Here is a 15,761-nt window from a genome sequence, read left to right as displayed (position 1 = left end):
GCTGTCACATAGATATAAATAAAGGGCATTTTGTGGCATGTCATCTTAAGGTGAGAGCAGCTGTAAAAAAGAATATATACAAAAACAAAATAGACCATGACCTTAAAAGCTTGCTGTCATCTCTGTTGCTAATCATGTAGTCCTGAACATTTGTCCATCAGGATAGATTTTGTACCCGGACCAGTTTGTTTTTTTTCCCACTTCCTGCAGCAACACATCCATCCACACTTTTATTCAGTGGACATCATCATAGCTTCACTTTCACACCATGTTTCCTCCTTCTTTTCTGCTTTCTGTCTATGATTTGCATCTTCATACATCACTTGTCAAGACTACATGCAAATTTTGTTTTTTTTCAGCCGGATGACAGGATAGATGCATGATGAGAAGCATGTTTTCTTTAAAAGCAAACAATATGAATGACTTCAGATCAGCTTGGACCCAAAATGATGAAATTAATACAGAAGCGATCTCTTTGTGGATTGAACTCACACAGCCTGATCTGTTTTTAGTGAATGTCCTTTAACTAATCTACGTGTATGTAATATCTTTCTGCTCTTCAAATTGTATTCTCTTCAATGTGAGCCCTTGTGCACTTTCACTAACCGTCTAACCTTTGTGTTTTCCTTTTGCTCTCTCTCTCTCTCTCTCTCTCTCTCTCTCTCTCTCTCTCTCTCTCTGTCTCTCTCTCTGTCTCTCTCTCTCTCTCTCTCTCTCTCTCTCTCTCTCTCTCTGTCTCTCTGTCTCTCTGTTTTCTTATTTTTGTTTCCTCTTTTCTAATCTAGGTTGTAGCAGTCACTCTGAAACATAAGCAATGCAAAACAAAGCCTGGGTCTGCCTTGCATGCTCCTGAATCCTTAACTCTTACAGGATTGATCAAAGCATTGCCTCTGCCTGAAACAGACACTGCTTCCACTAATCCACAGTCTGATCTTCCATGTCTAACCGTTGCGTTTTCTTGTTCGGAAGAGAGGATGGGTGGACCGAGGTGTGGCGGGAGGGAGGGGACAACCGCTGTCGTCCTCCACGCTTTCCCTCCTTTCGTCTAATATCTCTTTGCCTTCCTTTTTGTTTTTTTTGTTGTTGGTTTTTTTTCTGTAACGTCGTTCGGGACTCTGAGGCTTGTGAATTAACTGGCTTGTTGTGTCTTTGCTGAGACTGACTGGTGTGCTGTGGTCCGTGCCTGCTGATGGCTGCCCTGTCCTCGGCCCGCTCACCTTTTCTGTGCTGCTGTGATGTGGTTGTTCTTGCCGGAGCCCTGACCACATGGCTCTTTTTTTCCTCTCTGAAACACACACACACACACACACACACACACACACACACACACACACACACACACACACACACACACACACACACACACACACACACACAACACACACTGCTGGATATAAAATGGATCCTACTACCAAATGGACCACTTCATTCATCTATGTTTCCTTTGAGGGTTTGACACACGTTCGACAGGCTGCTTGAGTGATGTTCTCCAACCAACTGCCTCTCAGCTCCTCTCCAACCCCAGTTTTTTAATGGTTGTGTGATGGCATGTGCTGAGATGTTCACCAGCCAATGTCTAGACACAATATGCACTTTGTCAGCAGGAAAAAAATAATCATGAACTCTTTTTGTTGTTGTTGTTGTTGTTGCTGTTGTTTTTTTTTTAGTTTGGTTTTGAATAGTCATATTTGCAGTGTTTTATTTCTCTAGGAGGGTCTCAGAGGCTTGGACAGTGTGATATGCTCACTTGTATGTTGTCTTTTTGGAATATAATCTGGTAAATTCACCGTTTGATTGGATGCATTTTTTAAAAAGTGAAAAGAAACCGGTGAAATATTCCCTTCATCGTTCACAATCCACTTGGGAATAGAATAATGCTGGCTATTTATGATTAAAGATTTTTTTTTAAAGTAATGTCCATGCATTGAAGTGTAAAGTGCACCTTATGAGAATATGAGTTATTTAGAGAGATCTTTCTCAAGAAGTTGAGTGATTTCATAATCTGCGCAAAAAATATATATATAGATCAGGAACCTGGCGCAAAAGTGTCCTATATCTTCCTAAAACATTACCTCTTGTGCGCGCTTGTGTATTCTGTTTGTAATTGCTGGCTTCAGTTGGCGTGCTTGTATTTATGTGTGTGTGTGTGGTGGGGTGGGGTGGGGGGGGGGGGGGGGTGCACGTGCGACTGAGTGAGCGTACTGTGTTGCAATACTTAGGGTTGGTTTAGTGAAAGACTGCAGTAAATGTGTTGCAAATCCAATGGTATGTAATGTACATACATTATTTAATGTATAGCAAATTAACATGATTCTTCTAATATTTGTATAAACATTTTATATGTAAAATACATCACAACATTTTTGAATAGGTACTGCTATGGCTATTACAGATGTGTATATATATTTATATTTTTTTCATGTATAAAATAATGTATAAAAATATGTACATTTTTTTAGAATGGGCCAATACATGTTTTTTTATGTTGTTGTAAAAATTCATATTTTTGTATTGCATGTGATTACCATTCTGTACACGCAGTTTCTGTTTTCATCCATGGAAGACAATAAAATGAGGCTTGTCATGTAACAGTAGAGTGGACACTTATATTACTGTTGCAGTGCTGTTATTGACCCCCTAACAGCACAAGGTTACAGTATAATTGATGTACCCTACAACAATTTAGCTTTCTATTGTCATTTCAAACATTAGATTAATAGCAGCTGAATTACAAATTCCAGCTGAAGTATTATTATTCTGCATTTCACAAACCAATTAATGGGACATGTTAGTAGGATCCTCAGTGCAATGATTAGTGAAAAAAAGTTTAGTGTCTGCAAATAGAAAATCTGAATGCAGGATGAAATCATAACCACGCAACTGTCACACATATGCGTATATCTTCAAGTATATCTTAATGCAATACTTATGTAGTGTTGCAGTTGTTCCTCCTCGTTTTACTGGCAAAAGATCTCTTTCCTATTATGATTTCAATATAAGTGATGAGGACAAAATCCATAGTGCTTGGTCTGTTCAAAGTTTAGATGAAGATAAAATGAGACTTCAACAGTCTCTAAACAGAGGTATACAAATCAAGTGGGAATCTTTTTAGTGCCAAAATTGTTGGATACAGCTTACGTAGATAGACAGTAACACAAAGGTAATATAATACTAAAAACACAGTATAATATTACCTTATTTAACTCACTGCTGACATTTCCATATACCTATGGTGATGTAAGCACACAGACCTTAAGAAACATGAAACTGTCCTTTTAAAAGTATTGAAATGTGGGTTATTAGAGAGACAAAACATTTGAGTGGAAGGTAATGTGTAAATTTTGTATGGGCTGCGTTTTGCTTCAAACTCTATAATTTTCAAAATCTCAGTTTGCCTCTAGGTGGCAACAGAAGGTAATAATAGTCATCTGAGAGTCAGCTCTGCTTATCTGCACATTTGCACCTTATGTTTGCTCAGATCTTTTTTGTAGCTTATTATGCTTTCCTCTTTTTGTGTTGTGCATTATTCAGCAATGAAACAGTCATATTTTTATGACCCAGAGCTGAAACCACTGATCTGAAAATTATACTACCTCCTAAATCTAGAAACCACTAGAGTAAGTGAGGGAGGGGGGAGGGGGGAGGGGGGTGCATGTGTGCTGTCCAAATCAGGTTGAATATTTTATTAATGAATTAAAAACAGTATGTACTGTTGATACAAGCAATGCTTTACAAGCTTCTGAGTTTTCACAATTCTGCTTATGCTGCTTTTTTCAGCAATGAATCAATCAAAAGTTTTACAATGCAAGGCCTTGTGAGCTGTCAGTAAAATGAGAAATACTGCTAGCATTCAGTCCTTGAAGCCTGTTTTCACTAAGGTTGCATCTGAAGTGTAGCTCTGATTATTAAGAATGATGGATTGGTCTCTGTATACTGGTATTAATCCAGCAGAAGAGAAAGGGCCTTGTATCCTGACTGGTGATGTACCGCAACCAAAAGCTCTTTGACTCCGACTGGTACAGTATCACATGACCAGAATTTGATGAGGGGAAACTTTCCTTCACTGGGAGGCCTGGCACTGAATGGCCTTTCTTTCCTGCATGGCAATCAAAGCATATGACAATAAGTCATTTGTTTGTTTTGGTTAGCCAACTTTGTACTTACAGACTTAACATACTCTACTAGTATTCTAACAGATTTAAAAGTAGACTGTGATAATTGTAGCAAATCTCAAATATGCAGAAATGTCATGACACCACTACCATCACGACTTTGTTGTAAAACCTTGGCAGAGAGAGAGAGTGAGCCAGAGAAAGATACAGAGAGAGAAAAGCCATTTTGGCATTTGCTGAGCGCACTGCTACAACTGTCAGCCATCAGTTGAGCCTCTAGAATCTCCTTAACAAGTGCCACGGTATGAGTCTTTTTTTGTCTGAGGTCCAGTGTTCTTTGTCTTTTCACTTCAGTTATTTTTTGTTTTGACCACACCACTTGTAATAGTAGCCGGGTTTGGGTGCTTTAACTCTGGGTATGTGTGTTTGGATGAAGTGGGAGGTTGATGGAAAGAAAACAAGAGGAAAGCAGCATATAGTGCCCTGTGTTTGGGTGCGCAGGACTGCTAAATACTGGCAGGTGTCCCAGACCTGCTAAATCCATGCTGGTGTACCAGGGCTGTGAAATATTGCAAGGTGTCCCAGACCCTCTAAATCCATGCTGGTGTAACAGGGCTATGAAATATTGCAAGGTGTCCCAGACTTGTTAAATCCATGCTTGTGTACCAGGGCTATGAAATACTGCAAGGTGTCCCAGACCTGCTAAATCCATGCTGGTGTACCAGGGCTGTGAAATATTGCAAGGTGTCCCAGACCTGATAAATCCATGCCGGTGTACCAGGGCTGTGAAATACTGCAAGGTGTCTTAGACCTGCTATATACATGCCTTTGTACCAGGGCTGCTAAATACCAGCAGGTGTACCAGGGCTGCAAAACACTACTCGGAAATATTCAAAGTGTTTCAGCTGATGATCGGTGTACCAGGGCTGCAAAATACTTCCTGGAAATGTGTGCTTTGACTGGAGTAGCAAAGCCAGACCCCTTAGCTTCAACCGTCTTTGCTTCTCCTTTTGGTGGAAATTCCAAGCCACTATCTGCACGTTTTCAGAAACTCAGTTATGAAAACGTAGGCCTCCAGAGAGAAGCCCCAACAACTCACCCAGTTTAGCAGCCTAAACTGTGCTTTTCTGATACTTTGTTCCACTGATCGATTGGTAATCATGACCTGCCATCAGAGGGCCCCTGCCAGCCAGCTTCTCTCCAGTGTTCAGCTGGTTGGTTCCTCTAGCCTGTAGGTTTGCCTCCATGGCCAGGGATCTTACCACCAAGACACCACTCGGGTATCTCTGTGGTCTGCCGGTCAATCACCGGTAAGCAGAGGCTGTGTCAAGCTTCAGTCCCTGTTGCGTCAAAGCCATCGAGTGCTAGAATGGGGTGGGTTGGCCAGCTGCTTTCGAATGGTTACACAAGTTTTCAAAGTGAACTCAGGAGGACAGAAATATCCTGTAGAGTAGAAGAGAAGAGTTAGCTTGATCTTGATTTTCAGTATTAATATTGCATGTGAACTTGAATGATTATCCTTTTTTTTTGGGTTTGAAGTATGAGGTAAAAATGTATCATAGTAGAAGAAAACTGGTCTGTGGATTTTCCCCATCCTATCATCTGGTGTGTGGCAGAAAAGTGATGTTGCTCTTTCATTCCATCTTGTCAGCATCAAGTAGTACGGAGTACCAGGGGCACGAAAAATATATGGTGTACTTTGAGTTTTTGAATATATTTTATTACATTTTTACACTGGGAGAATTCCTACATACAAAAGTAAAAGCAACAATTTCAATAAAATAATAATACATCTTCAAAAATGATACATCATTAATCTTAACAACAAAAACACAGAGAATACATCTACAGTGTTAGTGAAGCTGTCCACCACCACCACATCCACTGGGTTATTTATAGGTGTGAGGGTACAAAACGGACAAAATACACACACATCTATCATAATGCTGAATATAGTATACTGACATTGTTAATACAGACAAATGGGACTTTCCATCACTCCGGGGGGGGGGGGGGGGGGGGGGGTTGAGATGAACTCATCTCTTCTTCTGTTCTCACTTCCTTTCACACATGGTCAACCTGATCATGTTTCTCCCTCATCATATTAGCATCAAGGACAGAAACATAATAAATCAATATTATTTAAATGTGGGTGGATTTCAAATTTTTAAGTGCACCGAACATTTTTGGTAGGTGGAACAGAGCAGGTGGACCCAAATGCAGTAGACTGCATGGTTGATTAAGACTGAAAGGCTCTGCACACCCACACATGTGGCTTCACTTTCTTGCCTGATTAGACATTATCTGAGGCCTGTGTGGGCGTGAACAGACTGTACTTGATTAACATGTGTCTGACCCTGCAATTAGTACAGTTGTAACTTTTAAGTCAGCAGCCGGAAAAAATGAAAACACCTGCATGGGTGTGCAGGGTCTTGAAGAAACTTCTTTCTTACTGCACAGGCAAAAGCCAAACTGGCAGGGCAAAGCAAAATTGAAACAGACTGCAACGCAAACAGAGCAGACTGAACAAAGGAGTCAACAAAACTGAGCTGAGAACAAGGGCTTAAAGTACAAACTGAACTAATGAAACAATAAGGAGCAAGTGGCAAGACACAAGGGCAGGCTAGGAGTTGATTAGCAGGGGAAGACACAAGGAGAGGGGCAGGGCTAAAGAGACTGAATGCAGGGCAGGTGTGGAGGGAAGGTATGAAGGATAAAGCAGGCTGAGGATTCAGGAGGAAAAACAAAAAGAGAACCAAAAACAATATGTCACTAACATTTCCAACCTACAAGTGAAACCAACATAAGGAACAATGAAAAACCGCTGAAAATGTTGTATTACCTGTCACCATGTTTGATATTTACAGAACATCCACCTTCTGTCAGATGTTCAGTCTATCCATGAATATGGACAAAGACGGCATCTATGGCGATGCAGGATTAAACAGTCAGTTCATTTTAACATTCAAAGTATCTGACCTTCTCCCTGTCAGTCTAGACTCAACATTACAGGGGGGAAAAGCAGAAAGTCTCTGGTGAACTGGTGGATAAAGGCAGCTAAGAAATATAAAGACACACTGGAATAGAACCATAACAGTTTCTCTCTTCTCTCTTCAGAGCCCATTGAAATAATTGGATACTGTAGTTGATGTAGTGTGATGATGAAATAGGCTGACAGTTGTTTTCCTGCTTGAGCTTGTGCTAAAAGCTTCATTTGAGGTATAGATTTTCTTTTTTAGTCCGTTTTACTATCAGTTATTTCGATGGTCATTTTGATAATAATAATATTAATATTTATTATTTTGATATTTGGTGTCACTTCTCTGATGACAAAAGCATAGATCCATGATCTTTGCTTCTCTATCTACAAAACAAATAAACTATGTAGTGTCAATTCATGAAGGCTGGGTTGGGTGGGTCCTGTTTTTTGAGTCGCATTGTCACAACATGACAAATCAAGCATTACACCCAAAATAATAATACAGGTGCTACTCACTGTAGATATGATCACAGCACAAAGTCTCATAGGAGACATAGATTTACAATAACAGAGGAAACCAAAAGAAGAACTACATAAATGAACCCATCTAGACTAAATGAATGCAAATGACTGATGTTGAACACAGCTCATCTTACTTGCATTATTTGGATGTTAAACCTGAGCTGCAAGCTATGCTGCAATATTTTCTGCTTCATGGTATTAACTGAGTCAAAAGGTCATCACTGTTACATGACATGAAACACGGTCTATAATTAAAGGTACGTGTAGTGCGGCTCTGAAGATGATGTATGTCACCTGAAGTGGTCTGCTGGCCCCAACCAGAAGAGAGCTGAAATGAGAATGCCTCTTCAGCTTCTCCGCTTCCAAATACAGACCTGTGAGTGGCTTGAATGACCGAGCCGTTTCTGAAATGACAGACATGACATTAAATAGAATAAAACAGAAAGTGTTTATTGTTTCTGTACACCAAAACCACTGCAACTTCCTGACAGACAAGAGCAAGGATATACATAGAATAAGAAATAAATAAGTAAGAACACTTAACATGTTTATTCATACATACTTATCTAACTATTAGTTACATGCATATATGTCAAGTAACATTGCTGGTGAAGTTACAGACATTCGCCGGCTGTAGATTATATTGCTTATAGGTTTATTACGACATGTTTCAGTTGGACTATCACCATTCTAAAAGATAGTGGACCTCCTTCCTGTGTTTGTGTAAGATATTTTGTAGTTAGTTTTGCTCTCAGTTATTAAAATGGTAGATACAGATGACTGAAATGTTTGACAAATTTATGTAAAGTAAAGCCCAAATTGTATTAAAATCTCACTAAAGTAAAGCCAAAAGTGGCTGATCGCCTTATAAAATATTTTTTAAACATCTACAATAAGTTTAATCAGTGAATAGAAACTCTCTTCCTGTAAGTGAGCTTCTCTGTCATCATTTACCATACATACAGTGTTTTACAAGATACCACCTCACAGATGTCTGCGTGACCAACAGCAGCATTGAACAGAACACAAAACCACTTCCTTTTCTTATTATAGTCCAAATGGAGAAGTATAAACAGGCAGCCTGATATGCGTGCCATTGATTTAGATTACTGCCACTGTGTCTGAGTCCGATTTCTCTATACCTGCAGCACACTGTGTACATATTTACCTACACAAAAACTTTGTCTCCTCCTGGAACTATATCAAGATCACCAACAACGTAAGTTACAGATTTCATGTTTTTAATACGCACTTTTATTTCGAAATAATAGAATGTTCTTCTTTTTTATAGCACATTTGGTATGAACTCTTAGAAAATGAAATGAGTGCTAACATCTGAATTTACACTTACTGACATTGTATGGTTCTGTCTTTAATCCTGAAGATGGAAATGTGAATTGTTGTCTGCACAGGCCACCTGACTGTTTTAAAGATAACCTTGTGCATCACAAAAGATGTAGTATATGTTGTACAATATCCTGTATCATTTTACATCAGTTTCAGGAACGTACATGTATTCCGCAATATATATTACAAATCTTTGTAAATGTGTGAACGATGAATGATGAAATATCAATTATGGGACAATCCTCCCCTTTTGACATTATGTTGTTCAGTAATTGACTCTTAGACACAGTTTTTCAGGTCTGTCTTAAAACAATAGTCAGCTGCCCAAATGAACATTGACACATTTTCTTGCTGTAATTATTCCTCCTTCAGGCTGGCCATGAAGACATCCCATTATAATGTTCATACAATGAAATCCACACTCCTTCTTCAGTGCAAAAATGTATTTATCTTATGCTAAAATGAAACTTCAGTTGTCTAAATAAGTTAAATCAAGTCAAGATCTTTCAGAGTTACAGTCTTTCTAGTGCCACGCTCTCTCTTTTTGTTAAGACCCTTCCTGCAGCTGAACAGGAACACGCTGGCTGTTCTTACTAAAAAGACTGTAGCTGTGGAAGATGGCCACTTTATTTAACGAAGTCAGACAGCTGGAGCTTCATATTATCTTCAGATAAACTCTTAAATTTTTTTTTTCTCAAAATGAGAACTGTGTATTTTGGCTGCCATCACTTACATTCTAAGCACATATATGTCATGTCAGTATGAACAGGAGGAATTATTACAGAAAGCAAAACATGTCAATGTTCATTTGAACATCTGAATATTGTTTGAAGAAAGACTTTGAAAAATTGTGAATCTATCCTTAAAAGATCTTTTCCAACCAATTAAAATTTCTAGAATCACTGTAGCTGATTTTTTATATATGTCCCCATATATTTTATAGTAAGGTGTGATCCTGTCTAGATTGCATCTTACTGAGAAAGAAGAGACATTAAGCAAATTATGACAGCAGTTCAACTAAACTGCCATTTATTTCTTTTCAGATACAACATGAAAGGCCCTAACATCCTCCTCCTGTTGTACTGCATAGAAACTCTGATGGTACTTCTCTGTGGAGCTGATGTTTATCCAACCAACATTGAACCTGAAACGGCTCCTCCAGAAAAACAAAACTTAATGACCCAAAATGCTGTTCAAGAAACAACCCCAGCTGCCAGCACCATGACCCAAACTACTGCCAGCACCATGACCCAAACTACTGCCAGCAACACATCAACAATTGCTGCATCTGAGGCTAGCTACTCGACAAGCAGTGAGTCAACAGTCATCCCAAATGATCAATCAACCCCCAAATATAGGGTTTCAAATCCACCTCCCCCAACTACCACCATCACCAAACATGACGATAAACTTTACAAGCCAGAGTGTCTCCGAGAGTTTGTAGTGGCTGGAGGACTGATCATACTCTGTGCTGTTCTGCTGATTTCTACTGTGTCGTTGACGTGCAAGGTGTGCCAGTTGAGCAGACACATCAAAAAGCTGAAGAGGAGAGATTCTGAAACAATCAGCAACTCTGGATATTTGACGGGAACTCCCATGAAAGAGAAAAGCAAGTCAGAGACAGAAGCCATAGAGACCACTGTGTTAATGGCTGACGTCAGTCAAACACAGGAGGAGGTGGGTAACAGTGGCACCAAAGAAGAAGAAGAGAAAGTAATCAATGATGGACAAATGGGAGAAGAGAAAGACAAGGAGCCTGGAGACACTGCTGAAACTTCCACAGGTGAAAATGAGAAGGAGACACTTGTGATCAGTGATGAAAATCCTTCATCCCCCAACCTGCAAGAGGAGACAGCAGATTCCCAGTCGGCCAAAGCTGTGGCAGCCTCCTCCTCTGAGGGCACAGAGGAACCAAAGGATGTAGTGTAGAATGGTGTGTGTGTGTGTGTCCCCAAAAGTGATCATGATCTGATATGTGTGTTTGAAGCCAGGGTTTCAGTTCACTATAGTTTATAGTTTTACAAACCCTCTAAATAAAGAGGAACAGCTTTTGCTTTTCAGTAAGTTGAACATCTGTGTGTGCTGTGAAATTCAGTCAGTCTGAGCTCTGACCATTTCTGGTTGAAAATAATGAGTTGATACTATATTTCTCTGTTATTTGTGTGTTTTGTAATATTAAAATATAGTAATGTACAATACGGGTTTGTGCAATTGTGTCTATGTGTCTTGTTTCTTTCACACTTCACTTTTTAGAATGGACAGCACATTCTTGGCATTTATGAAAAGAAAGAGAAATGAAACATTCAGTTGTAGTTGTGCGTAAGGCATATGTTTTTGTGTGTGTGTGTGTGTGTGTGTGTGTGTGTGTGTGTGTGTGTGTGTGTGTGTGTGTGTGTGTGTGTGTGTGTGTGTGTGTAAGGGAAAGAGAAAGAGAGAGATCAGCTTGATTAGCAAGCAGAGAATGTGCCTCTCCCAGGCAGTGCCACTCAACTCAGGAAGAACGCTCTCTTTCACCTCAGCCAGAGCTGACAGAGCCACACAAAAAAGCTTTTCAGAAATCTAACGCAGGGTTGTTTCCACCATCTTGTTCAGATATTTGTCAATCTACTTGTGACATCATGATTGGTGTACACCTTTCATTATAAGTCTGAATAGTTTGTCCCTTCTTAGTGCAGCCTCTGCTTCGACTTTGAAATAAAAACACCTCAAGAGGGATATCTCTGGGTGATGTGCCAGTTTAGAACTGGGATGCAGTTAAAACCATCTATTTCATCAGTTTAAGGTAAATGTCAAAAACGTCAGCTCTTTTTTTTTGTGGAAGTGAAGGTTTGACTGTTTTGACTTTTGGGAACTAGACGTGAAAGGACAAATTTAGAAAAGTTTCATTCTCAGTGCTGGGTATCAGATGAATAGGCAGGCAAGAGAATAGAGAAATAAGTGGGGAAGTAACAAATGCATTACAAGTGACATTCTTGTTTTTTAAATTTACATTGAGCAAAGAGAAGTCAGACAAATAAAGGCTCACCTGCTGTGGTGTCATAAATCAGGAATCTACAGTGTGGGGATTGTTACATTTTTTATACTTAAACCCTGATTAGAAAATAAATGGAGATGAGAATCATTTATGATGAGAATCATTTATGTCACTGTTGACCTGTTCTTAGTGGTGTGTGGTAGAAGTACAGCAATGCAGTGCAGAACAGAGAGTTGCCTGTATTGCTGATGACAGGTAGGAAGCTGCAGTGGAGGAGAGTCCTCTGCGATAAATCCTGAAGCTTTTTGTGGCAGCCTCTAACTCTACACAGGGAAAATAACAACCAATTACAGCACAATTTCTTCAGTACTACTTTGTAAAGGGGTGTTTTAGAGAAGGATAATATTGATTTAGGAGACAGTCTAATTTATTTTGAATACAACCACCTGCAATCAGTCAATTAATCTAAACACAACAATAGTTGTTAGTCTAAATGCAGAAGTAAATCCTGGAAGGTGCCAGATTTATGGAGGAGTTTCCTTTGTAGCAGCCTTATGCGCCCCATTTCTCCTTACAACCTCCTCCTCCCCTCCCCTCCCCTACCCTCCTAATACACAACACTCCATCCCTCCCCACTCACTTCCACTGCACAGTAAATCCAGAGCCTGCAGTGCCTGATCGCACCAACCCAAAAGATCCATAAAAGAGGCAATATCAACTCTCAGAGGACAAAAGGACCAGGCAGCAAACTGGTGAGGGCTACCTTAGAAACCTGCACTGGACAAGTGGGCAAGGGTCAAATTCTATGAGGGGGAATTAGGCGTAGAAAAATTCTCCTTCAGCACAGCAGCAGCTGGTCCCGAGCTTGAAAGCAGGAGAGGAGAGGAAAGAGGGTCTGGACAGCAAAAAGGAGCAGAGAAAAGTAACTGGAATGATAAGATGAGAAGGTGAGTTATGGACAAATTTCATGACTCTTTTTTTAACGCATTCTGCCACACCCTGCCTCCACATAATACTGCAGATTCAGCTGTGTGGAGCTCCTGGTTGTGTCTTTGCCTGCCTTCGGACTGGCTGATGCCTTAGTTCTCTGTGGAGTCATTAATAAAACCCATCTATTGAGCTAGTTCTCCTCCTGTGAGGATAGGGGACTGACTGTACTGACAACCACTGATGACTGAACACGCAAACTGATGCCAGGGAAAATTACTACAGGGATTTCTCATCCAGTGTGATGAATGATGTTCTTGAATAGACTAGAAATATCCTCTTACAAATCAGGTCAAATGTTTGTCTGTTAAAGAAAAAGAACGAATTACAACCCTGCCCTTAAATTACCCCTTACTGATGGTACATTTACAGTATGACCATTTCTAGAAACAACATATCCACAGCATCCCTTAAAAACGTGCCTGCATAATCAGCGGAGTCAGTTTGGCATGTGAATGTATGTACCTGCAAGCAATGCAGAGATGTGCAGCTGCATGTGCACTTATATACAAAATGTTTCTGTGTATGTGTGTGTGTAAGACAGTGAGGGAGAGTGAGATAGGGAGAGAGAGAGAGAGAGAGAGAGATTCTGACAGAAGGTGGAGCTATAAAGCCACGATGAAACAGCACAGCCCTCTGCAGTTAGCTTCTCCTATATATAGTCAATGCACATACCCTGTGTTCAATATCCAAGCACACTGCAGGCATCACCTCTATGTACACTCTGTGTCCTCTTAAGATAACAAGGATGCAGTGTAAGACAAACCCTAATATTTCAGTCTCCCTGTCTTTCTTGTAGCAGGCATGAGCTGCTGAAGCTTTCCCCTAATGAGGCCCTGCTGGGACTCCTGCTCGTGTTGTTGCTGGGATTGCATGTCCTAGCTGTGTGTCCCGCCGTGTGCTCCTGCAGCCAAAGCCACAGGGAGGTGGACTGCTCCTGGAGGGGTTTGAGACAGTTGCCCGATGGCCTGCAGCACAACCTGCACTCCCTTAACTTGTCCCATAACCGGTTCCACAACCTTGACGACCAGCTCACCTCACAAACTCACCTCCGTATCCTCGATTTGTCTCATAACCGGCTGAGCCACCTGCCCACCAGCTTGCCTCGCTCCCTCTGGCAGCTCTACGCCGCCTCCAACCGCATCCATTTGCTGGACAAGAATGATACAGTCTACCAGTGGAATCTGCGAACGCTTGACCTCTCCAGCAACAACATGGAGCGGGCCATCTTCATCAACAACACTCTGATCAATCTGTGCACGCTCAACCTGAGCTACAATCACTTCTGGACTTTGCCCACCAACATGCCTGTACACCTGGAAATTATTGACCTGTCCCATAACTTACTTGTGAAGGTGCTACCAGGATCCCTGGACCGCCTTTCCAGATTAGCTTACTTCTATCTGCACGCTAACCGCTTTTCCACGCTGCCCTCCGGAGTGTTGGACAAGACAAAATCACTTAGACTCATCACTCTGGGCGACAACCCTTGGGACTGTCACCTTTATGCCGACATAAGCTACTTACTTTCTTGGACTCAGCGTACCCCTGCCCGCGTCCTGGGCTGCCCCTGCCACACCCAGCCTGTCTGTGGAGGGTTACGCCCTAGCAGGACTGGAGGCTGGCACTTTGCCTCCTATAACCTGCCCCCACTGGCAGCGAGTGCACAGGAAATGAGCACCATGCCCCATGAGGCTAGGGTCACCGGGTGGTGGTACATGTCTGTTTCTGCTCTGCTAACTACCACTAAGGAGACCTTGAGCACACAACACCACACTTTCACAACAACACCTATCAGCATCTCCTCCCTGCCAGTCAGAACCACAGGCACCCACCTAACTATAAATCATCTTTCTGCCACCACTAGCCCAGCTGCTGCAGATCACATGCTCCACACGGATTCTAATTTCATCTCTGGCACAAAGAAAACTTCTCCCAGTGACTCACTCCACACCACTGACACATCCACAATTTCCGACACAAGCTTCATTACTAAAACACCCATCAGAGCCTACATGACGCTTGCCACGGACCGATTCTTCACAACAGAGAGTCCTTCCATCCTAACAAAGAAGACAACTACTCTTCGTACCAGGAGTGTGAGGAGGCACAATCAGTCCCCTCCTAGTGGCATCAGCAACAGCAGCCCGGCCCACGCTACCTGCTCCTCTCTCACTTTCCTACATAACCTGGGGCTTCTGTCTCTCATTCTGCAACATGTTCAGAAATAGTCTGACTATGAATTTACAGCACATGCACAAGACTGTTGACTGTTGTGTCCCTGTTATGTTCAGCTCTTAACAGCTCTCTTCAGCAAAATGCCATATACAACACAGAGCACAGGCTTCATGATAACTGTCACACTTCCTGCTATCCTGAGCACAGTATGATGCTACATTTATAATTATAGGTTAAAAAAAAAAGCTTTTCTACAGTAAACATTTTTTACATGCCTCCTCTCAAATGACATTGTTACTGGATTTTAAAAAAGCACTCTGTAATGATTATAACTAAGCACATGATGGCACTATACATTCAAGAACCAGTTTTGTCTGAATGTAGCCTGGTGCTTATCTGCAACTACTGTCAGTACCTGTTCAGTACATGTTATGGCCCACCATTTTTTGTGCATGTTTTATTGTCATCCTTCCAGTTTTTCCAAAACCACTGGATGGATTTGGCTAATGTTGTCTTGGTACCTATCATTGTATTTTCCCCCAACTTCCTTTAAGTACCAAATGACTCATTTTGACCATTTTTCCTATTTTAATAGACGTCCTTGATGCTTGCCTGCTTGTGTCATATAACATAACAGATGAGCCATATTTTCTGGTGTCAG

The 15,761-nt window shown here is 41.1% G+C and overlaps 2 protein-coding genes across 2 annotated transcripts; both read left to right on the top strand.

Annotated features, from left to right (window-relative positions):
• Positions 1–8,729: 8,729 nt before the first annotated feature.
• LOC128371565 (uncharacterized) lies at positions 8,730–10,902 on the top strand. The gene is made up of 2 exons (XM_053331917.1): positions 8,730–8,833; positions 10,005–10,902. Exon 2 carries the CDS (start codon positions 10,012–10,014, stop codon positions 10,888–10,890), a length of 879 nt encoding a protein of 292 aa, XP_053187892.1. The 5' UTR covers positions 8,730–8,833; positions 10,005–10,011; the 3' UTR covers positions 10,891–10,902.
• A 1,972-nt stretch (positions 10,903–12,874) lies between these two features.
• On the top strand, positions 12,875–15,153 carry LOC128370938 (oligodendrocyte-myelin glycoprotein-like). The gene is made up of 2 exons (XM_053331122.1): positions 12,875–12,882; positions 13,677–15,153. Exons 1-2 carry the CDS (start codon positions 12,875–12,877, stop codon positions 15,151–15,153), a joined length of 1,485 nt encoding a protein of 494 aa, XP_053187097.1.
• The last annotated feature ends 608 nt before the right edge of the window (positions 15,154–15,761 follow it).

The sequence above is a fragment of the Scomber japonicus genome, chromosome 13 (genome assembly GCF_027409825.1).
Source record: "Scomber japonicus isolate fScoJap1 chromosome 13, fScoJap1.pri, whole genome shotgun sequence".
Classification (NCBI taxonomy): domain Eukaryota; kingdom Metazoa; phylum Chordata; class Actinopteri; order Scombriformes; family Scombridae; genus Scomber; species Scomber japonicus.
Note: the sequence above shows the minus strand (reverse complement) of the source record. Positions and strands in the feature narration are given on the sequence as shown.

What these genes read in the sequence shown, in the direction of transcription:
- LOC128371565 (XM_053331917.1), top strand. Translation starts at nt 10,012, where the DNA reads ATGAAAGGCCCTAACATCCTCCTCCTGTTGTACTGCATAGAAACTCTG.